This window comes from Perna viridis, chromosome 15 (genome assembly GCF_037379345.1).
Source record: "Perna viridis isolate PV_CMFRI_1.1 ecotype Kerala chromosome 15, ASM3737934v1, whole genome shotgun sequence".
Classification (NCBI taxonomy): Eukaryota; Metazoa; Mollusca; class Bivalvia; order Mytilida; family Mytilidae; genus Perna; species Perna viridis.
In genome coordinates this window covers 23,747,234-23,770,831 of record NC_142459.1, presented here as the reverse complement: position 1 = coordinate 23,770,831, position 23,598 = coordinate 23,747,234, and the positions used below count along the sequence as shown (strand labels likewise).

The 23,598-nt window shown below is 33.6% G+C and overlaps 1 protein-coding gene across 11 annotated transcripts in view; it reads right to left on the bottom strand.

Annotated features, from left to right (window-relative positions):
- The window catches only part of LOC148597541 (uncharacterized), a 39,402-nt gene extending 22,920 nt beyond the window's left edge, over positions 1–16,482 (bottom strand). The window contains exons 1-4 of one of the 11 annotated variants that reach the window (XM_088563406.1): positions 16,395–16,482; positions 15,964–16,091; positions 13,424–13,905; positions 2,054–2,167 (exon numbers count right to left, since the gene is read on the bottom strand). In XM_088563406.1, the coding sequence (XP_088419532.1) occupies positions 2,054–2,167; positions 13,424–13,649 (340 nt within the window). In that variant the 5' untranslated portion in view covers positions 13,650–13,905; positions 15,964–16,091; positions 16,395–16,482. The other 10 variants (XM_088563412.1, XM_088563415.1, XM_088563405.1 and 7 more) reach the window with 10 other exon arrangements.
- Between the last annotated feature and the right edge of the window lie 7,116 nt (positions 16,483–23,598).

The window sequence follows — 23,598 nt, the reverse complement described above, 5'->3', positions numbered from 1 at the left end:
TCTCAGACGAGTAGACAACGTCTTGATGTCGATATCAGCTTCACCGGAAGTATTCCATCTCTTGATATCGGTATCAGCTCATCATATAAGTAGTCCACGTCTTGATATCGGTAATGCCTCATCAGAGAAGTAGTCATTTTTTATGTTACATGTAGTACCACCTCCACGAGATAAAATATTAAGAGGAGTATGCGTTGTTATACCGGACAAAAATAAAAATAGTTATTATTCGGGTACTTCTGTTGGGTGCACAAAAGTCCTTTAAACCGTTATAAAATCCAACAATGTTGATTCAATATTAATCATATGTGCGTAATAACTCTCTGTATAAATGAAGATAGATATATCATTAAAATACATTCACGGTAAGAAGCTTAAGACTGGTGAATAAGAAATAAGTCTTTTATGTAGTTTACAAAAATATTGAATGAAAACCGTTAAAAATAATCCATGTACCCAGCCTGTTGGCGTCGGGAAAATCCTGGGGATACTATCGTCGCATAGTTTCCATGGGCCCGTAATCTATCTGAACTTTATTAACTGGTGCAAAGTAACAAAAAAAAAGAGCAACTCGGACTCCACTAAAAATGAGAGCATGGACCTGGAGCACCGGTAGAGTAAGCGTACTCTGCTTCTCTGCTTTTGCATTGCTCATAAAAGGTTAGGTAGTACAATACAGTTAGGTCATTTCTGAAAATTTGGTCTCATTTTGTTGAAATAAAGCTGTTTTGAGGCAGTCCACACAGAAATTTCTAGTGTTTTGTCATAAAAAAGTGCATATTTTCTAAATCCTTGGTGTGTGGAGGTTCGTCATTTATAAGTAATTTAGTGATTATTCTTATAAAATCCAGTACCCATGGTAACATAATGAAAAAGATATTACTGAGTTTTAGTACAAATCAGAGGTGCCTTTCCAAAACTAACAGCCAAATACTATGTTTTATAAAATATCAGGCACTTAGACACTACCACAGGATGAAAGCATGCATGGAGTAGGTGGAAAAAAGGTAAAAATAATAAGTCTAACGCGAAACAAAAAGTCTGCGTAGTTACGGCAAGCTCTGGCATAACGTATAAGATGAGATATGAAAACTCCATACGCAGGTGCTGTATGGATGTTGCCACAGATGAAATTAAAGTTGACAATTCTGAATGAAAAGTCATCACGTTCGTCGTTAATAGTCAATAGTCAATTTTGGTCAATAGTTTTTCTTTACCATCGATCTCTAGGTGTAGGTCAAGATATGAGGCTGACTTCACATGTCTATATTATCCTTTATCTCAAGTTCTTTGAGGGCAGATGCGATGTATCATATTCCCGAAACTAGGATTGTTTAACGATAATAAAATTAGTTAATTTAACACTGAATAAATATTGTATTGCTTATGTTGCAAGGGATAAAATGTTTTCATTATTGAGTATTGTGTAAACATAAATCATATTAAAAAAAGTATACAGAGGCAACAAGTGTGTCCAATTCAAATTTTCCGAAAAGAAAGGGAACTGCCACATGACACAGGGGTGGTTATGTTGGAGACGGCTTCACGCCCGGGTTTCCGAGGATGGGAGTACGTTCTGCTCACTTCCGCCACATACATATGCCAACCCCTTACATTTTGTCAGCTAAAACTTCCTAATTACACAAGGTAAATTATAACTTGAGATTTGTTTGAATGGTTTAGAAATGACGAACCAACTTATATGAAGTAAGACTTCATTCTTAAAGGGGTGAAGATGGCATCTGTGACTCATGGAACCATGACGGTTGTCATGATATTTGCATTCAATCAATAAACCCGATTTAAGTGTAGTTAGTACTAGTACCACTATGGTTAAATCAAAACTTTCCATTACGTAAATAAGGTGAAATATTGCAGGTTTCTTTGTTCAAAAATAATAAGTATTCCGAATGAACCTTGGTAATTTCTTTAAACCTTAGATAATTGATTTTGTCTCAAAAAAAAAACAACCACCCCGTGTATGGATCTGCAGAGACTAAAGTGGTATTTAAAGCTTAATTGACATGGTGTCTGAGTACTTTGATTTACTAACCTACAAGTGGTATGGATGACAGATTGCTTCTCTCTTCCCGTATCCTTAGTAACATGTCAACTGTGTGGTCTATTGCCCGAGAGACCATTCCACATGTCGACCATGCTTCCAACCCTACATAAGAATAAAACATATGTTACTGGAATTGTTCTATACATAATTCTTTCTAATTTAAAATTGCAATTCTATTTTTTGCAAATCCCCAAATCGCCATTTTTAGAGTTAACATATTATATTATACACCAATCTGTGCGGAATTAAATTGGAAAAACAAATATAATAATTTCATTGTGAAGATAGTAAACATATTCTTTAAGTTTTGAAAAAATGAAAAAAATGGGAAAATTTATTACAATAGGAAAACTTCATTTCAAATTGGAATATCGACTTTCCAATTGGAAAACCAGTTTTCCCATTGGAAATTCACAATTTCCCATTGGAGAATGAGTGCTCCCATTGGAAAAATTTCTTCCCATAGGAGAAAAAATTCCCATTTCATCCAATTGGAGAAAATAAATTCAATTGAAGAATTTTTTTTCCAATAGGAAAATAGTTTTTCCCGACGGAATTTTTTATTTCCAATGGGAAGTATACTTTCCAATTAGAAGATATAATTCTCAAGTTGAAGGTAAAAATTTCGATTGGAATATATATGATACTGTGGGTAGCTTTAATTTGTCCATTATTTCATATGTTTATGAAATAAAATGATTTGATTGATATACCTGTATAAGTCATGAAGTGCAAAGTAAACCTGCATTTTCAAATTACAAAATTTTAATGAAATAAATACAGAGAAATGTACATGTACAGGTACAAATGCGTGTGATTTTATAGGGAACTAGTTAGCATTTCTTCACATCTTTTTCGTGAAAAGCATCAAAAACTAAATATTTGATGAACTGATTTCCACTACATGTATTTTTCTGAAGACTTTCTATTCCAATTCCATCTCATTTATTCGGCAATAAAATCACATGCTTCTTTATACTGTATAATATACAGCAGTCAGTAGAGAACTTATAAATGAGTTTCAAGTACACCTGAATCAGCCAAATGCGATGACTTTTCGTACCGTGTTGTCAACTTTCCTTTCATATCTGGCAATATCCCTTTAGCTCCTGCTTTTGGAATTTTCTTATATATCACTCATACGTTATTCCAGAGTTATCCGTAAAAACACAGACTTTCGTTCTGTGCTACACCTCTCATAATTAAGATTTTGGGTTATATGTTGCAACAAGATTGAAGTTATCACTACAGACGTTTTATGGTCGTAATCATGAACTTATGGGTCGTGACGGTGTATATATCCATCTACACCATGAGACGAATTTTTTCACTGTGTCTTAGTTTTCTTTCCTCTTTTGTCTACCCGTGAATTGAATTTTAATGAACAACTCGGCGGGTGTTTCTAGGAAAGAAGAGAATGTTTATCCTAGAGGTGCACCTGGTCCATGTTTCCAGTTCTTAATGGAGCTCGTTAACTTTTGTTGCTTCATTGGTTATTTCTTGTTTGTGTGTGTGTGTCTGTCTGTTATTACAATATTTACAAATTATGACCAACACCTTTGTTTATTGAAAATTAAGCTATCTGCCTATAAATTTAATACCATTTTAAGATGTCTGTTGATTTTCACATGTAATAATTTGTTTAAGAAATCCTGTGTTTTAGAAGTGGTCTGATGTTTATTTGAAATTATTCCTTTCTGTCACAGCAGTTATAAAGCCCACGTGATCCTGCTTAAAGGCCGTGAGGTCCTTAATTTTGAAACGAATGAAAGTTTTAAGTAGGTCAATGAGTGCCAAGGCTACATCAGTTTTCAAAGACACCGATGTAGCAAAAACATTTTCTAATATACATGACAAATATGTTGTCGTACCAGCAGACAATGCCCAAAACAACATTGTTTTTTGTCTGCAAAACGTTTTATATCCAATATTTATTATCAGAGGTAGACGTAGAAAATAATAGCAGCGATAAGACCTATACTGCTACCACTCTCTCCAAAGGAGAGATATGGAAAACCATAAATCTGTGCTATCCTCTTTCGGTCTTTCTACCAAGGACGATGATTGTGATTTACCGTCTATGTACTGGATTCCTAAACTTCACAAGAATCCATACAAACAACGTTTCATAGCTGGATCTGCAAAATGTAACACCAAACCTCTTTCAAAACTTTTAACTTCTATACTCACAACTGTCAAAGAGGGTCTGCAGTCCTACCACAACACTTGTTACTCCCGTAGTGGTATTAATTCAATGTGGATCCTGAAAAATTCGAAAGGTCTTTTGGAGACAATGAGTTCAAGACTATTATCTGAATATAATAGCATTAAAACCTATGATTTTTCAACACTGTATACTTCTATTCCCAATACTCAGTTAAAATCCCGACTTAAAAACATGATACATCGTTGTTTTTCCAAAAAAGATGGTACACCTAGTTACAAATATATAGTTCTTGGTAGAGATTCCTCATACTTTGTAAGAAATAATTCCAAATTATCTTCCAAATATACAGAGGAAGATGTTTACAAAATGCTGGAATTTTTAATCGACAACATATTTATTTGTCCAGTGTGGTGGACGTGTTTTTCAACAAACAGTCGGCGTTCCAATGGGAACAAATTGTGCTCCTTTACTTGCTGATCTATTTTTTCACTCTTATGAGGCTGTCTTTATAGCTGATTTGATCAAAAAGAAAGAATATCGTTAGGCTAGATCCTTCAATCTCAGTTTCCGCTATATAGATGACGTATTGTCTTTAATCCTAATTTCGGGGATTTGATACAGATATTGATCTGTCGGGTTGGGGTCAGAATGATGTGTAATACAAAAAGTTGGATTTTGTTGGTACTGCAGAGTATAGTACTTCATGTGCTTCTAACAATTGTGTTCTATCTGGTAGGATTCCGGAGTATGCTGATACCACATTCATTTTACATGGTAAACCCAGCATATGGTGTCACTCCGCATTACTGCAGAAATACCACCTGTATGGAGAGCACACCATTCTGGTCTCAACCCAACATTTCAATAGGAGCGTTACATTGTAGGTTAGAAGAAATTCGGACTATCTGAAGCCTGAATGACTATCCTAGCGCTTCATAACAGTCAATACTATTTTTCCTCTATTACTCTTAATCTTGGCGATTGAGCGATTGAGTACCGATAAAAGTGGTGTAATCATCGAAATGGGTCTATATAACAATACACACGGGCTAAATGAAACTTTTAACTATTCAGAATGCTAAAAAGATGTGCCAAATGAGATTCAAGCTTAAACGGAAGTCATTTTAAACTATTGTAAGCCCCGCCCCAAAAATCGGATTTTTAGAGCTAATTTTTTACCTCCACCCCCTCTCAAAGGTAGAGGACAAAGAATCGTTCTTTTAATAATTAACATGGATTATTTTGTAATATTATAATTTAAATATTAATGTAAATTTTTTTTTTTTCATTTAAGAAGTTCATTTTTATTGATAGAAATCTTTTCTTCAAGTTTAAAATATTACTTAAGGATTCAGTTTTTGACGATTTTTTTATTATCAGAAATTTATGTGAGAAATTCCTTTCTAATACTAAAAATTCAACATTTTCTTATACTAAAAATGCAGCTGTCTTTTTAACATTAAAACCCATATTTTAATGTTTAAAATCCATTTTCTATTATAAAACTTAATTTCTTACTAAAAATAATATAAGAAATCAAATTAAATTCTTACATTAGAAATTAAAATCAATTCTTATATTTCTATTTTTAGAACTTAAAACTTCTAATATCTAAAAATAAATTATAGCTAATATTAAAAAAATACTGAATTGCTAACATCCCTGTACTAACATTCAAAAATCTTAATATATGTATATTAGAAAATATATTTTTTTTAATATTAGAAAAATATTTTTTTGATGTTTCAAATTATTTTCTCATATTTAATTGAAAACAATTGCATGGAGTCTTGATCCCCCCAATGTTCATGCCTCTATTTTAAATTTTCCGTCCCTATTAATTTTATTATGCCCCCGTAAGTCAGCTGAAATCCATAGATTTCAAATCACAACAATTTGAACTACCTGATCACAGGTACGTACGTATGCAGGCCAAATTGTTTATTCGGCATCAATATACAGGCCATTTATCGACCGTTAACTGGGGCGCATAAAATAAATATACAACATGTGCCAGGAGTGGACCCAAGGCAGAATTTTTTGAAAGATGGGAACCTATCCGGTATCAAATAAGACTTCAGGGATGCCCACGACCACTTTCTCTCTGGATCAAACCCCTATATTGAAATAATCAATTACAATCTTAAATCTTTATGTCGGAAATGCAGCCCCTAAAGTGGAACCCTGATTTCCGGCATGCTGGATTTGGTTCTACCCATCTTGACTATAAATGCAAAGTAATATAGCCACATGCCATTCTGGGATTGATATGTATATAAATTATATATTTAATTGCTATAAAAACACAAGTAGCATTTAATTACATGTTTATTCGAGTTCCCATTTCGCCTTAGTCCACTCCAAATCTTATTAAGGCGAAATGGGAACAAGCCTTTGTTTTTACCATTCTATGTTTTGAAATTTTGGAAGTATTACTTTATAAATTAGGTAAGTCATAATTTCACATCCCTGTACAATCTATCCCAATTTTTAGACTATAATTATTTTTTTATAAAACATTACCTGGTAGGTTTTAAAAATCTAACTTGCCAAGAAAAACTGTACAATTGTATTTATGTGTATAATATTACTTAATTTTATACTGAAAATTCTGATTAAACATTTATCTGCAATTTCTTTGTAAGGGAAATCAAGATGTAATCAGGATTCGAAAGGGATAATGTCCTATATACAGGGGCGGATCCAGTATTTCAGATTAGGGGGGGGTGGGGGGCGCACGGCTAAAATTTCTTTTAGGTTAATTTTTTGAAATATTCTAGAATGGGTGCAATGTAGATACCCTTTGTGGTAAAATTAGCGAAAAAATTAAAGTTTCAACCTCAAACCGCCTAGATCTACCTCTGATATCCCATGCCTTGCAAAGTTGGGGTGGGGGGGGGCGGAAGGCCCGCCAGGCCCCTGCCTGAACCGGCCCCTGATATGCATTTCATATGCTCATCCGCCGAGTTACTCAATTAGTGTCACGTGTGGTGTTTACTACGTCAGCTTGACTTCATTTTATTCTTAATACTAATTGTTGTAAATATTTGATTTATGAATAAGAAAGAAACACAAATATAGTCATTTAACAAAAAAAAATATCTCCAGTGCCGAATCCCCGAAGGGATTAGTCCCTGCCACTGAATACAACTAACATAACATACTCCTGAATTAACAACTTTAAATAACAACAAGATGTTATTTGGGAAGGTTATTTGTCCACATGGCTACTAAAGCCATACAGGTAATTATCAGCTATGTACATGGTATAAGGTAATCAACATACATGTCACCTTGTATATTAACACTGTGTATCTCACTCCTAGATTTCAAATTTATCTTCATTATACTTTTCACACTATTCTTATATAATTTTATACTGAAGCAAAATTAAGTCATTTATGGCCAAATAAAGAACAGTTTTCATAATTTTGCACAGAGAACTACTGAGAGTAAACCTAGACCACACAAATCTTGAAAATTTGAAAATTTACTGTAACTTTAAAGTTGTATGTCTAAGTACTGGGGACATCAGTAAGGGCTTTATAAGTTTAGGGTTTGACACAACTTTTCTGTCTATGTAGTCCACAGGACGATTTGATAGATAAAGTAAGTGGTCCTTTTGTTTTGGGATCCTCTTCTTAGAACTAGATAAATAAAAAAATAATTAAGGGTGCCCTGATGACTACCAATTTAAATTTCAAGGTTGTCCTCCAATGTAAGGTAGGTATAGGGCTATCGGCCACTGTTATTGTCAAACCCTGAAGTTACTTTTATTTAAAGCTGCTCTCCACTACACATAAAGTGTAGCTACAGCACCGACTTCCATTCAGAAATTGAAAGAGTAATCAAGGGAACCAAGGTTATAGCGGTAATCAAAAGAATGTAATTCAGGGACAAAGACCAGACATACACAACAAAGAACATAAAGTAACTAAAAATCATACATACAAAGTAGCAAAAGTAAATGAGCAACTCGGACTCCATTAAAAACTGTGAGCATGGACCAGATGCACCGGTAGGGTAAGCGTCCTCTGAAAAAGTAGATTCAGGAACACACAAATGATTGATATGAAACACAAGGTTAAGTTTTGTAAGTGTTTTTCCTAAGACCATGATAGTGATCTACCAAGTATCCAGATTTACCAGTCTTTGATGTATAGTGTTGTCATTTTTGTCTTTAGACGCTTCGTTGTTGTGGGATAAATAATGTTTAAGTTGAGTTAGTTTATCTTAATAAAGTTTTAAAATAGGTCTCCAATCCACAAAAGGAAGGTTGGTGTTGATTTTTAGGTTATGGTCCCAACTGGTTTGGAATTAATGTATAAGCCAAAAGTAATTTAACTGTATTTATGGATCTCTATGATATTGATCAACAAACTTTATATCACAAAAGTAGAGTAGTGTTCAACTTTTTTGGGTTAGAACCTGTACCGTTAGGATTAAGGGGGTCGGTATATTTTCGATTTTTATCCTTTGACCTTAAAGACGCTCTCCATGGAAACACAAGTCATCTGATCACAATTCTGTTTTCCAATTGGCCATATACTGATAACTTAGTGGTGTTCGAAAAAAATGTTTCGAAAATAGAAATGATACATGTATGCAATGTGTTATTTCCTGAATGAAATGTGAAAAATAAGTAAAAAGAAACAATTTTACTGCATTGGCTATCTTTTTTTAAAGAAAGAACTTGTTTACAGTGCCAGAAACAACCATTTTCCTAATGCATGACAATAATTTAACTATAAATGAATGAATCTCTTTGAAATTACAACAAGTTGCAAACCACCAAAGACAGACTGGGACTTATGTTTTGAGTTGTGATTTGAACAAGTTAGTAATTAAGGGCCAAAAAGGGAAATTGAACAAAGACTCCTAATGTCTGGATTACTTGAGTAAAAAAAAAGAATGGATCTATTTGAAATTTTACCACAAGGTGCCATACCCCTCCCCCAAATGGAGATTTTGAATGAATTTGATGGTTGTGATTCAAACCTTTTAGGAGTTAAAGACCAAAAGAGGGCCACAGTTTTGTCATCCTAGTCAAATTCTTATCATGTGTCAAATGTCTAACCACAATTAAAATTCCAATTTTTCAAGCTTGACATGCTTTAGTAGTGTTTCAATACTTGCCCAAACTGTTTGGGTTCAGGGTTGAACTTCTGTGGCTGTATCAAGCTCATGCAAAGCATTTTTCATAGGCCATAAAGAGAAATTCTACCATGTAATTTGGACAACTTATTTATTCAGTTGACCAAAAATGTATTACCTCTCCTGCAAGTCCTTCTTGGAATTATTGCAAGGCTTTTTTTTACCTTAAGAAACTAATACTTCACTCTTTTTCATGTAAAATGAATGAATTCATATACTTGTAGGTATTAACTGTAGACAGGGAAATAAGCAGAATCAGAAGGACTTAACTGTACTCAACTGTGCCATGCTAAGCTGTTCACGTCAAAACATGGAAGCGACTTGGTTTGACAGATCAATGATCAATGACGATCACAATTTTAGTTCTGTGAATTGGCTCAGGTACAATGTACTGTATATTGATTTTTGTAAGTGTTAACAGTTATTTTGATGCTATGCATTGTCTATAATAGGCTATAACAGATGATTTCTGAACATTTTGTATTTTTAGGTTGTTTTACCCCCCTCAAAGATTGGGAGAATATAGGAACAAATTTATAGATAAAGAATCTATAAACAAAATTGAATTTGGACCAAAAACAAAAACGGCTATTTTTTGGGTGTGGCCCTTTGACCCCTTCAGAGTTCTCCCCATAATTTTTAAATAGCACAGTGCTTACTGGCATAGCAGAGCTCCTTCCCCTTCCGCCAAAATTATAGCACAGTGCCCATAGTGCATTATAATTTAAATTAATTACTGATAGCACAGTGCTAAGAAATCATAGTGCTGCAAAGGACAGTGCCATAATGGCCTGGGGAGAACGCAGGGATTTTCTAAGAAATCCATGAATTAAATTTTTTTAAATCAGACCAAAAATAAAAAAGTCAATTGTGAATTGTGTGCGTGTGTGTGTGTGTGTATGGGGGTGGGGAGGAGGTGTGGTTGACTCCTTATAACTCAAAAAAAAAAGGTCAAAAACGCATCAAATTTGATGATCCATTTGTTTATCAGATTAAATAAGGAATACAATAAAAAGGAATTATAAAAATCAAAGACAACTTTATAGTGAATTATTATTTCTCTGGGGTTCTTTACAATTATAATAATCTTCTATCAAGCACATATTGATTTCAGAGTAGTTGAGCTTGAGCATGTAAAACTTGCTAAAATCAGTTAGAATTCATTTGGGGCACATCTGAACAGCAAAAATAGTGTATTGCTACTGAACACTTATATTTAGCCAAAAATGAATTTAACATAATATTACTATGTGTATTTTATAAACCGCCTTGGTGGTCTCAGGTAAATGTGGAATGGAGATCGCGAGTTTGATCCCTGGTGGAATCAAACCAAAGACTTTAAAATTGGCAGTCACTGCCTCTTTGTCAAGCATACCGTATTTCAAGAGATAGATAGAGTGACAGCTAGTTTGCAGAGTCAAAATGATGTGTTCAAATAAGGTGATATGCCTTCCTTCAGCTGTTGCTTCTGTGAGTTACCAAATGAAGATCCGCCTAAGCATGTCGAACTAGTACAAATCAGGGTTTGTTTGATCGGCAATGAAATGCATTAAATTGCATTAATCTGCCATTGAATGGTAATCCATAATCAATCAATCAATATCTGATTAATAAAATTATTCATCAATAAAGGAACTTTTAAAAGACAAAATCAAAATTTGCATTGTTTTAAATGACAAATCTTACTTTCTGTTATTCATTAATAATTCAAATAGTTATTAAAAAAGCTGTGAATACCAATGTATGCCATTGTAACTGCCTTGAGATTCTTTCTGGTATGCAGGCATGTGTACATAATGTTCTATAGAATATATCTTATGCAGCTTTTTTTCTTAATTGACTCAGAACGTCTGTACTTAGATTTCTCTTTTGTAGGAGCCTTCCTGTTTTTGTGGTGAAAGTTTATTCTTAAGACCAGACAAGATGGACCCATTTCACAGCAAATTCAGTTATTGGAAAAATCTGGTTTGCAGTATAGGACAATATGTTACACTAATCTCATTCATAAAACTTTAAAATCATTCCATGAACTAACTATTCATAGCAATTATGTATATTTTGCCAATACCACAACAAACATTGTGGACACTCGATGTTGACACAAGTATAAAGGACAATTGCAAAATAAATAGATAATACATGTATATCAATATGATTTTTATTTTGATCAGCTTAAGTTTTTATTAGATTCCAGCAAAATAAACACATGATTAAGAATATATCTCACATCATTTGGAAAATCTCTTTTATCAGTGCCGCCACTATTAAGAAAAAAAGAACAGCCATGATTCTTGTAAGTTTAGATAAAACCTGTGTCCAATAATGTAATAATATCTTCTAAGATACATGGAGCTGCATATTTACATATACATGTATAAGATAAAACAAATGAACAAATGAAGTCAGACAAGTTTCAATATAGCAATCTTCATTTAAAATTAACTTAGTTGTCCTGTTGGAAATGGTCTAGAAAGTTGAGAGATTCTTCCTGTGGAATACATGTACATGTAGTCCTTACAAGTACTGTTTGATAACTATTTCATATAAATTTAATATAATAATTTCTTTTTTACTGTCAAAATCATAAAAAAATATACATAAATATATAATACTGGTATTTAAGATTTAAACCATCTGAATGCATTGATGCATATTGATAGGTTTGGTAATGCTTACCAATAAGCAGAGTTTGACTTAGAAAGAAACAACAGAATCTGAGAGTGTCATGGTATACAGTTTTTGTACCTTTGACATTGACATGTCAGTAAAAGGCTAGGTTTTTAGTTGTATTGGTGAAGGTGTGTGAAATGTTTAAAGTTCCCATTCTTCTTTTATATTTAATCGCTTGAAATTCAGGACTTCTAGATTTATATTCACTACGAAGAGGGTTTTAGTTGATATAGGACAAATAACTCAAAAATGCTTTAAGCCACGTTTGGGTATTGTTGGTATCACATTTGATCTCTAATTTCGATAATTCAAGTTTTCGATTTTTAATTTGATTTTATTTACCTTGTACAATTTGAATTTTAAAACTTCCAATTGGAAAAATAAATTCCTATAGGAAAATTGTCTTCCAGTTGCAAATAATTGATAAATATTTCCCATTAGAAGAATAATGTTCCAAGTGGAAATCAATATTCCAACTGGAATTATTTTCTCCAATGGAAAGAAAGTTTCCAACTGGAAATTTTGTTTTCCAATTGGAAAAAGTGAATTTCCAATGGGAAAACTGGTTTTCCCATTGGAAAGTCAATATTCCGATTGGAAATCAAGTTTTCCTATTGGAATAAAATTTCCCATTTTTCTTTTTTCAAAACTGAAAGAATATAATTACTATCTTCACAATGAAATTATTATATTTTAATTTGATGAGAATCCTGCCATTTGATTGGTTTGTGGACAAAAATCAACATTGTTTCAATTGTATAAACTAACTTGCTATTTATGCCACGCCCACCTTTTACGGAACTACTTTTTGTTTGTCAACATCCGAAACAACGTTTTCAGTCACATTGTAACGTTGAAACGTTTTTGTGACAATAAATTATTAACTAACTTTATGTCCGCCGGGTTTATGTCAAATTCCTGCTTTAATAACTGTGTCTTCAATTTTGGAAAATAACCGAACATTTCCTAGTGATGAAATGACAGCGTCTTGCCGCTGATTTTAAAATGGCGGCCAATTTGTTTACTAGAATTATTACACGGCGGGAAAATTAAAGGTGCTGTTTACTCAGTGTTAATAAAGGTGATGGATATATCATTTTTTTTATTTTTTAATTAAAATACAATGAATGTATTCATTAAATATCTGTTTTTCCAATTTAATTCCCGACAGTTTGGTGCATAATATAATATATTTACTCTAAAAATGGCGATTTTGGGATTAGCAAAAATTAGAATTGCAAATTTAAATTAGAGTTACATATACATTCATGAATGTGTTTATTCGCTTCAGTGAAACTAGTTACTAAATTATACATTAAATTTTACCCACATGATTGTAGTTACATGTGTATATATATTGTACATACCTAAAGTTATACCGGGTACATAGTTAGCTTCATTCAACTTTTTGAAAATCCACTTGACAGCTTCTAACCCTTTGACTGATAATGGATCGATTCCGTCACACTCCCCGTCTACCTCGTTTTGAATTTGGAAAAGTCCTCCAACCGTCACGTCACCACTTAGGATATTGTCACCATAACAACAAGCACATAACGTTGTAAAGAAGAAGACATAGCTTCTAATGTTCATTCTGAATGATAAACTATATTTTAGAAGCCTTCTAGTAGCAGATCAGCTCCCATTTTTTCCTTACCGGTGCACCTGGCCCATGCTCCCAGTATTTAGTGGACTCCGAGTTGCTCATTTGCTTATGTTACTTTGTATGTATGATTTTAGTTACTTTATATTCTTTGTTGTGTATGTCTGTTTTCCATGTCTGGTCTTTGTCCCTGAATTACATTCTTTTGATTACCGCTATAACCTTGGTTCCCTTGATTACTAATTCCTACAACAGAGAACTTCTATATTTATCTTATATTTGAGAAGTAACGTCAATTCTTTAAAATTTTAAGTGCCTTCTAATGTGAAATTAAGGTTAACTCATTTACAACAACATTCATTTGTAAAAATACCCCAAAAATATATAACTCCTGGTCTACTTCGTTACCTATAACATAATCTGAAATTGTAAGTGCTAGTCAAAAATTCTTCTCGGAAGGATGATTTTTTTGGGATGGGGATGGGTGGGCTGGGATATTATGCTGAGCTGGAAATGAAAATGTTCGCGAAAGCGCAAAAAAAAAATTCTCTTCAACTGCAGCTGTAGTTAAAATGTTTATTTGAAAATCCACATAAATATATTAAGTAATAGGAAATATTCAATCATTATGTTAACTTGTGATAACAACTTAGCTTACTTGTGATAACAACTTAGCTTACTTGTTATATCAACTTAGCTTACTTGTTATATCAACTTAGCTAACTTTGACATCAAGTTAGCCAACTTGTTATAACAAGTTAGCAAAGTTGATATAACAAGTTAGCTGAGTTTTTATCACAAACAACCTATTATACCAACGGGCTTCCGTAATTTTTCGATAATTGCAACAAGTACATTTTTCGCTGAACATATGAATTGACCGTCAATTATATAGAACATATATTAAATTGAGGACAGTTACTGCAGATTAAAATTGTTGAATCGACTGTTCAATATTTTAAAGATTCCCCAGAATGAGACTTACCTTTATTTAATCTTACCTCAGACTTCTGCATGGAATTTGATACACAAAATAAACAAGTTAGCTGAGTTTTTATCACAAGTTAGCTAACTTGACATCACAAACAACCTATTATACCAACGGGCTTCCGTAATTTTTCGATAATTGCAACAAGTACATTTTTCGCTGAACATATGAATTGACCGTCAATTATATAGAACATATATTAAATTGAGGACAGTTACTGCAGATTAAAATTGTTGAATCGACTGTTCAATATTTTAAAGATTCCCCAGAATGAGACTTACCTTTATTTAATCTTACCTCAGACTTCTGCATGGAATTTGATACACAAAATACACACATTCTCTATCTAACATTTCTAACGGAGTTAAATTTCGTTTCGGTTGACCAAGATTACCAAATTGTATATAATTGCTGATATTGGCTATATATAATGTAGTTTTGTGACATGGCCATTTAATGCTCTCATCTCTTTATATTTTTGGTATTTAAAAAATATTAATAATTTCACATGTTAATATACGTTTATGTCAATGAAAAAATGAGGAACTGGAAGGAAAAATAGGATATTCAATTGTTGAAGGATGTTATCTAATGAATTACAAAATCAAATCATGACATGCATGTACATGTATATAATTTAAACAATAAGGCAGCAACCATTTGATTTTTCTGGGGGTTGGGAGATTATGGATTTCTTTTGGGGAAAAAGTTTGTTTCTGGAAAATGTGAACAAAATAATTTGACTTATCACTGGAGAAAGATAAAAAAGTTTGTTTACAAAAAAAATGACAAAAAAAAAAAAATTAAATTGTTGCCCAATTTAAAATATGAAAGATGCTAAGCTGTATTGAGGTGACAAAAAACAGATTGTTTTCAATGTGGTGAAAACAATTAAAATAAATGTTAATGTTTTGATTGGCTCTAAAAAAATACCAGTTACTTTTGCTCAAGGTAAAAAGAGTTTATCTCTAAAAAAAATTATAGCACCTCCCACAGAAAATAAATTGTTGCTGCCTAATAGACATATAACATAATTCATCTTTAAATAAGTTACATAATTAATATCAGATGAAGGATCCTTAACTTTTTATTACCCATATAGTTACATGTGCTTGAATGAGCATACATGTACATGTAATATACATTTTTTAAAGTTCATTGGGCATGTTGGGTGCAGATAAGGTGTTGTTGTAGAGACAATAGAACCATTATGACATGTTTTTGTAATGCAGGTACATGTATAATATATTTTTTGTTAAAAAGTTTGATGTCTTAAGGGCACATGTATTTAGTCATGGTTCTTTGTCAAGTCGTACCTTTTGTGTCTTGTACCCTGCCAACATTATTTTCCACTCGTTGCTTTTTGGCAATCAGTTACCGCCATTATTTGCAGTGTTATAAGTCTTGATCCTGTTTGTTTCCCGCCATCCTCCATTACAGTACTCTATAAATATTGTAATTCTATTTTTTAAAAGGAAGAAGAATACAGTAGAGACAAATCTAGGTTACTTCATATATGTTATACTGTATGCATATTCTTGAAATGTAAGCGACATCTAAATGGTACAAAATTAGTTTTGAAGGTTACTATTCAAGCATTTACTATGATGGTACGGACAACATCTTCATGTATATATGTAAGTCATTTTGTGGACAACTATTAACTTACAAAATGTTCGCCTATTTTTAAGGTACCTCATTCTATTTCCAACAATAATATTGGTTCACCTCAGCTGCTGTAACTTACATTTTCTCTTACTAGGTACAAATATATCCAGTCCATTCCCCCAAAATAACAAACAACAATATTCTCGAAATAGATTACAGATACCACATGATAAATTTGCATGACGAAGCAGTCTAACATATAGGGATCATACATCTGTGACTAATAATTCACAATTACCAGTTTTAACATAATTTTAATTCTAAATAATAAAGGTATCGTGATTATTTACTAGAATAATTTATGAAGACGCTATTTTGCTCCAAAGACTTTCGTGCAACAGTACCTGAATGAAAAAAAAAGATTAAAACCCACAAAAGCGAAATATAAAGCAGGACTTAGGAATACTCCATAATGTAGGAGTTTAAATGTGTAATTTCAATTCAACCTTCGTATGATTCAATTCACAGGTACTTGGGGTCGAGAATTCTTAATCTGTGAAAGTTACGTAATCATGTGTTATTCTATTCATATGAAGCTTTATGATATATGGAGGTCAACTGCATGGTTCACTACTTGAGACGTTCACGTTTCCCATTTTAGCGTTCGTCCATCGTTTATCGTGCGTTTACACATCGTTTTGCGTTCGTTTAAACGCATGACAGAAGCGTTCGTTTAAACGCACGATAGAAGCGTTCGTTTGTCGTGCGTTTGGGTATCATGCGTGCGGGAAATTTAAACGTCTCAAGGAGTGTATATGGGACGTCATATATACCAGTCGATCCCCATATCTCAGAAAGTTTCACATGGATAGTAAATGTATGAGTGCAATATTTGTTATAACACATCTTTTGGTAGCATTCTTTCTAAAAACCAGACAAGGGGTAATGCATGCATGCCAAAAACCCATCGAATTCTGTATTACTTCTTGTTCAGAAACAGTTACTGATAACATAACCAGTCTTAGTTCACTTTGGAATAGTTACAAATGTATGATCGTTTTTGATTTGGCTTCATCCTGTTGATTTTAGTGGGAAATGAATGTATGCTTTTCTAAAAAGTACAGAATGCAGAAAAGATTGTTGTTAGGCGAAAGCATACCATACATTGTAAGTAGGCTGAAAAAGCATCGTTTGTATGGTGGGTTTGTCTTCAATATGAATCAATTTACCATTTGCAGTGTCTGATTTTTTGAGGACTGGTACATACATTTGTAACAAAAAACTGAACCAAAACAAAACAAAATTCCCGACCCCAAGTATATGTACATGTGATTCAATTGGGGTAAATAGAAACCATGTAAATTAAATCAACAAATTGACAAGCTCGTGGTTCTGACATGTACATGTTTCCGCTTATATTCATCAATTCATTAGTGTTTAGTAAATACATGTAAATATATAGTAGTCCATATATACTGAAATATAAATACGTGTACATGCATATGTAGCTTCATACATTTGTACGACTGCATGTGCGTGTATTCGGAGAACAAGAGCAACTGCATGCACAATAATACTGGATTTTTGCGAATTTTGATTATTTGCTGGAAACACTGTGTGGGTGCTCATTATTTAGTTACTCATTAGATTTAGACAAGACCATCTTATTACGAGAGGGATTGTGGTTGCATGTACATGTATTCACAACTTGCGGACCAACATTATGTCAACATTTATCTCCCTTAGGAGCAGGTGTCTATTCGGAACACGTAAGGTTTTCCATCCGATATCGACGATACTTTAGAAAATCTCGAAAGTCAAAAGGGAATTTCTCGTTCTACTGACCCTGCCATAAATTTTCTTTACCCGGGATACAAATGAAAATCATCCTTTTGTAACCTACCAACAAAATGAAACACCCTGTAAATTTTAGAAACACCGTTGTGTTTGTCTGCTGGGGATTCCATTTTCATTCGAGTTACCTCTTTTTTCTGCACCCGAATCTGAAGATCGATTAGAGAGACTTCGAAATTATATCTGCTCTTACGGGAGGTAACTCTGTAAAAACAGGTTAAAATATGGCTGCATCCCGAGCTCCGCAAGTAGGGAATATTCATGTAACATTTACTAAATATAGTTTGGGTATAGTGCAAGTAATCACAATCGAGTCTGAGTAATTCATTTGATTTTGTTACTTTGTATGTATTATTTTAGTTACTTTATATTCTTCGTTATGTTTGTCTGTTTTCCATGTCTGTTCTTTGTCCCTAGATTACATTCTTTTGATTTCTACCAGAACCTTGGCTCCCTTGGTTACCCTGTACACATATTGACTGGTAGAATTGTTTTAAACGACGAATTACCATACGACAAATTCAAATTTCAAACTTATTCTTCATTCCTGAAAGATATACAAATTTATATGCATACTCATTCGTGTAATTCAAAGCAGTATATGGATTACAGTCCTGAGTTATCGACTCGCAATTTGAAGACAGTGGAAATGGGTTTCAGTTGATTTCATGGTTCCTGTTGTCATTGTGTATTTCAATAGTCTTTACATGTACGTTATTTAGACAAATTTATAGTTAGCCCATGCATTTCGTTAAAATTAACATTTTCTGCTAATTTAAAACAATGATAAAACAAATGAAGGGCATGTTTTTTTCTTGAATTTTGTTTTTGGTGTATGAGCACGGATAGTGATATATAAAAGATAATTTAAACATAATTTTAGTTCATTTTTGTCCATTGAATGTATATAACTTGTGACGTCAAGCCCCTGTGGTTTTTTAGTGTATGGCCATGGATAATCAAATGTAAAAAATAATTAAAACAGCATTTTAAGGATCCAACTTGTGGTATTGGGTGCCATCTCTTTAAGAAAAAACTAGTTAATTTTATGAAAAGGTAAGGGAGACATTTGCTTGGTTTGCCCTCCTTTTATAAATTTCTGGATCCGTCTCTCAAGTATGACACTACCTTTTAAGAGCATTTCTATCTTTTTTTATCCAGTGTTGATTACAGACCAGAAATCTCAATCTTGTCCCCATGGCTGGTTGTCATGGAGAAACACTTGTTTCATGCTTTCGGTTGATATTGAAAACTGGTATAATAACGGGGCAAGCGCCAAAAGTAAAGGTAATATATGCCGGCATGGAGAAAACCATTAATCTGGTAAACTGGTCTTAGGTAAGTGCCTCCTAAGCAGCGGTGTAGGCGACGCCGACAAGGAAATGAACAGCTGATCTGGTCTGAGGGGATTGCCTTAGCAGTAGTAGTCGGTGCTGGTATTGAAAAAACCATTGGTCTAGCCTGAAGTAAGTACCCTCAGAAGCAGTATAGTCAACGCGGACTTGAAGAAGACCGTTGACCTAATCTTCGGTTAGTTCCTTTAGCAAAGGTATAAACGACACCGACACGGAGAAGACCATTGACCTGGCCTTAAGACATTGCCTAAGCACCGATAGTCGGTGCCGGTATAGAGAAGATCAATGTTATAGCCTGTGGTAAGTGCTCTCAGCAGCAATAGTCGACGGCCGCATGGAGAAAAACATTGATCTGACTCGAGGTAAGTGTCCTAAGCAGCAGTAGTCGAGGCCTGCATGGAGAAAACCATTAATCTGGGCTGAGGTGATTGCATGCCCAAGCAGCGATAATCGTTGTCGGTGTTGAAAAGGCCATTATTCTATCCTAAGGCAAGTGATCTCAGCAGCGGTAGTCGATGCCGGCATGAGGAAAATCATTTATCTGGCCTGAGGTGAGTGTCCTAAGTAGAGGTATTCGACGACAGCATGGAGAAGACCATTCTGGCAAAAGTCGGGAGAAAATGAAAGAAGTTTACCCCTTACCAAATATAGATTTAATACATCAAATTGATGTTTTACTACAGGATGAAAGTATCTTAAACATTATCTGAAATTAATTCTAAAAAAAGTGAATTAGGGGGCGAATAAGGCGTACTTCTCTCTGATAAATTGGGTTCTATTTTTGCATGAAATTGATTCAGCACATGAGTACTTTGATTACTGTATTCAAAAAAAAAAAATAAAAGTAAAAATGAAAGTTTGCCACCGGAGACATTCGCACTTCATATTTGATAACGTTATATTACAGAAAATGACGGGAATTTTCCCGCCTAAACTTTTACACTATGACCAGTAACAAATATTACTATATGTAGCAGACCCAAGGAGGTTTTTGAATAGTTTCTTTGATCACATATGTATCTTGATTATCTCGAACCTTTACACACGGACCTAAGCAGTTTTATCGTCTTATGCAGTTTAGAAAAAATAAAGGAAGCTATTTTTTGACAGATCACTCAGTTTCTCTTTGGATTGGCTCGTCGGATATGGCGAATGTTAATCTCTGGGAATGGACACACACTAACACGTTGCCAAACCTTAAGGACTGGCAAACTGGACAGCCACAACAAAATGATGAGCACTGTGTTGCCTTCATGGGATATACCGCATTTACTTGGCATGACAGACCCTGTGACGCGAAGTCGCATTTTATTTGTCAGGAAAACAAATTCGTTGCTGAATAAATATAAAAAGCTGATTAATCTTTTGTTTTTACATTTTTCAGTAATGAATAGATCGTGGATTGTGTGAGCACTATCATATGCTGCATAAATACAATCAAGGACTGAAACTTTCAAAGTCGTTACTGGTAACAATGCATTAAAATAAAGCATATACATTCAAAGATTTGCATTACTCCAAACCAATACAACCAAAGCCATAAAACAGTCATAACAGTCCACATTAATTCATTGTTTTAGATTGATTGGCGAATGTGCAGTCATGCAATCAAGGCACATTTATAACTGGTGTCAAATGTGTAAGCGCATGATACGCCCGTTGCCATTTTCCTTGTCCTTATACTTTTAACAGGGGCGGATTTAGGCGGGGGTGTGGCGGGCGTGTGCCCCCTAAAGTTTGCAAAGCATGGGTTGTCAGGGGTAGATTTAGGCGATTTTATGTTGAAATTTTAATTTCTCGCTAATTTTACCACAAAAGAATTTACATTGCACCCACACTAGGAGAATTTTTCAAAAATTTAACATAAAAAAAATTCATTGTGCCCCCATCTAAAATCCTGGATCCGCCCCTGTTTAATGAATTTATATGATAAAAAATACTGTGAGCCTGTCAAATACACCCCCCAAACAATAAAAAAAAATAAATAAAAATAATAATAGTAAAATTAATAATAATAATAATAATAATAAATGCATAATAAAAATTGGCAATATTTATTAACCGATCACCGTAACAAATGGTCCATTTTCAACGATTTTTCAACAAATAAACTTACTTGGCCGTTCCCGCCTTCTTTAAAGAGTAAAACGTCATAACACGGAAACGAAATATTTAAAATTTATAAAAATCGAAAGGGAGCTAACGTCAATGGATATTAACAATTCACCAAAGTTTAATAAATGTTGGTGAAAGTGTTTTTTTAGTTATTGTCTAAGAACTTGAAAATCCCCCCTTTTTTAAGTATAAGAAATCATAAATCTTAAACTTATAAAAATCGAAAGGGAGCTTACGTCAATAGATAGGAGCAATTCACCGAAGTTTCATAAAAGGTGGTGAAAGTGTTTTTGAGTTATTGCCCGAAAACTTGAAAAAAAACTTTTTGAAGTATACAAATTCATTACACGGAAACGAAAAGTCTAAAATTAATAAAAATCAAAAGGGAGCTTATGTCAATAAATATAGACAATTCATCAAAGTTCCATAAAAGTAAGTGAAAGTGTTTTTGAGTTATTGTCCGAAAAAATTGAAAATCCCCCCATTATTAAGTAAAAAAAAAAATCATAATACGGAAACGAAAAATCTGGAACTTATAAAAATCGAATGAGCTTACGCCAATAGATATGAACAATATAAGAAAGTTTCATAAAAGTTGGCGAAAGTGTTTTTGAGTAATTGTCCGAAGTGTTGATGACGGAGACGGGCGTATAAAAACAAACACCAATACATTAACTCATATAAATATAACAAACTGATACAAAAATAATTAATATCTTATCGATTTTTTTTTAATAAGGCTTGTGATAATAATGGAAGGACTTTATAAAAATCAGACAGGATGTGCTTTGGAGATAAAATTTATATACTTAGTAGATTGTACATGAAATAAGCACTTTGCAAGAGTTATCATCCTTGGATTTGGTTATGTCTGCTACTGTCATCATTTGGCGTCCGTTGTCGTCATCGTCGTTAACGATTCTTTAAACATCTTCTCCTCTTAAATTACTGAATGGATTTAGATAAAACTTAATGTGATTTTCTTTAGAGTATCCTGCACAAAAATGTTTGGAGTTTTGATCTGTCAAAAACATGGATCGACGACGTTACTAAATATAGAACATAGGGGTCAGACAGCAGTTTTATGGATATATCTCAAAATCCGTTAGGTTTCATCAAATTTTGACTTGGGAGTATAAGTGTTCAGCATGATGAGATATATCTTTGGCCAAATTTTTGTGAAAATATGTTGACCCCTTGTTAGAGTTATGGCCCATGTCAGAGTTATGGCCCTTTTTGATATGTTTTTTTATTATTGCTATTTTTGATATTATTTCTTTCAAAAGTCCTCGGAATCTACTGTACAGAGACTACACAATTTTTGTGAGTGTTTTTCGAAGATTTTTACGTCAGCGTCGAACAATAAATTGGGCGGGAGAAAATAATCAAAATTCTTATAGATAACCATGCAAGTATGATATTGCGCTCTGTTGATGCTTGCAATGGACAAAAAATAGAAAATGGTTTTAGTAAAGCCTTTGATAGATCGAGTGGATCGAAATATTCTTTGGTATGAACTTACTATAGTAGTGTGAGCAATGCATTGATTTCATTGTGAAAAACTGTTTACTCCGATGTTAAGGCCAGCAACAATAATAGTCTTGTTTCCTGCTACCAGGAAGAAAAAATAGGGTAGGTAATTAGCAATTTTTTTTCAAAAGTATTTGACATTGAGTTAGAGGGGAAACAATCTCAGGGGCGGATTCAGGTGGGGCGTGGCGAGCGTGCGCCACCCCCCCCCCATAAAATTTGAAAAGCATGGGTTGCCAGGGGTAGATTTAGGCATTTTTAAGTTGAAACTTAGGTTCTCGATTTTACCACCAGAGATATCTACATTGCACTCACTCTAGAAGGATATTTCAAAACTTTAACCTCAAAGTATTTTCGAAATTAAAACTGTGCGCCCCCATCTAAAATCCTGGATCCGCCCCCGAATCTCGACTTAAAAGTGCTTGAGCCAAAATGGCCATAAAATGCTTAGGGTAGGGGCAATAACATAATGTGGGTAGAGCAGGCTGG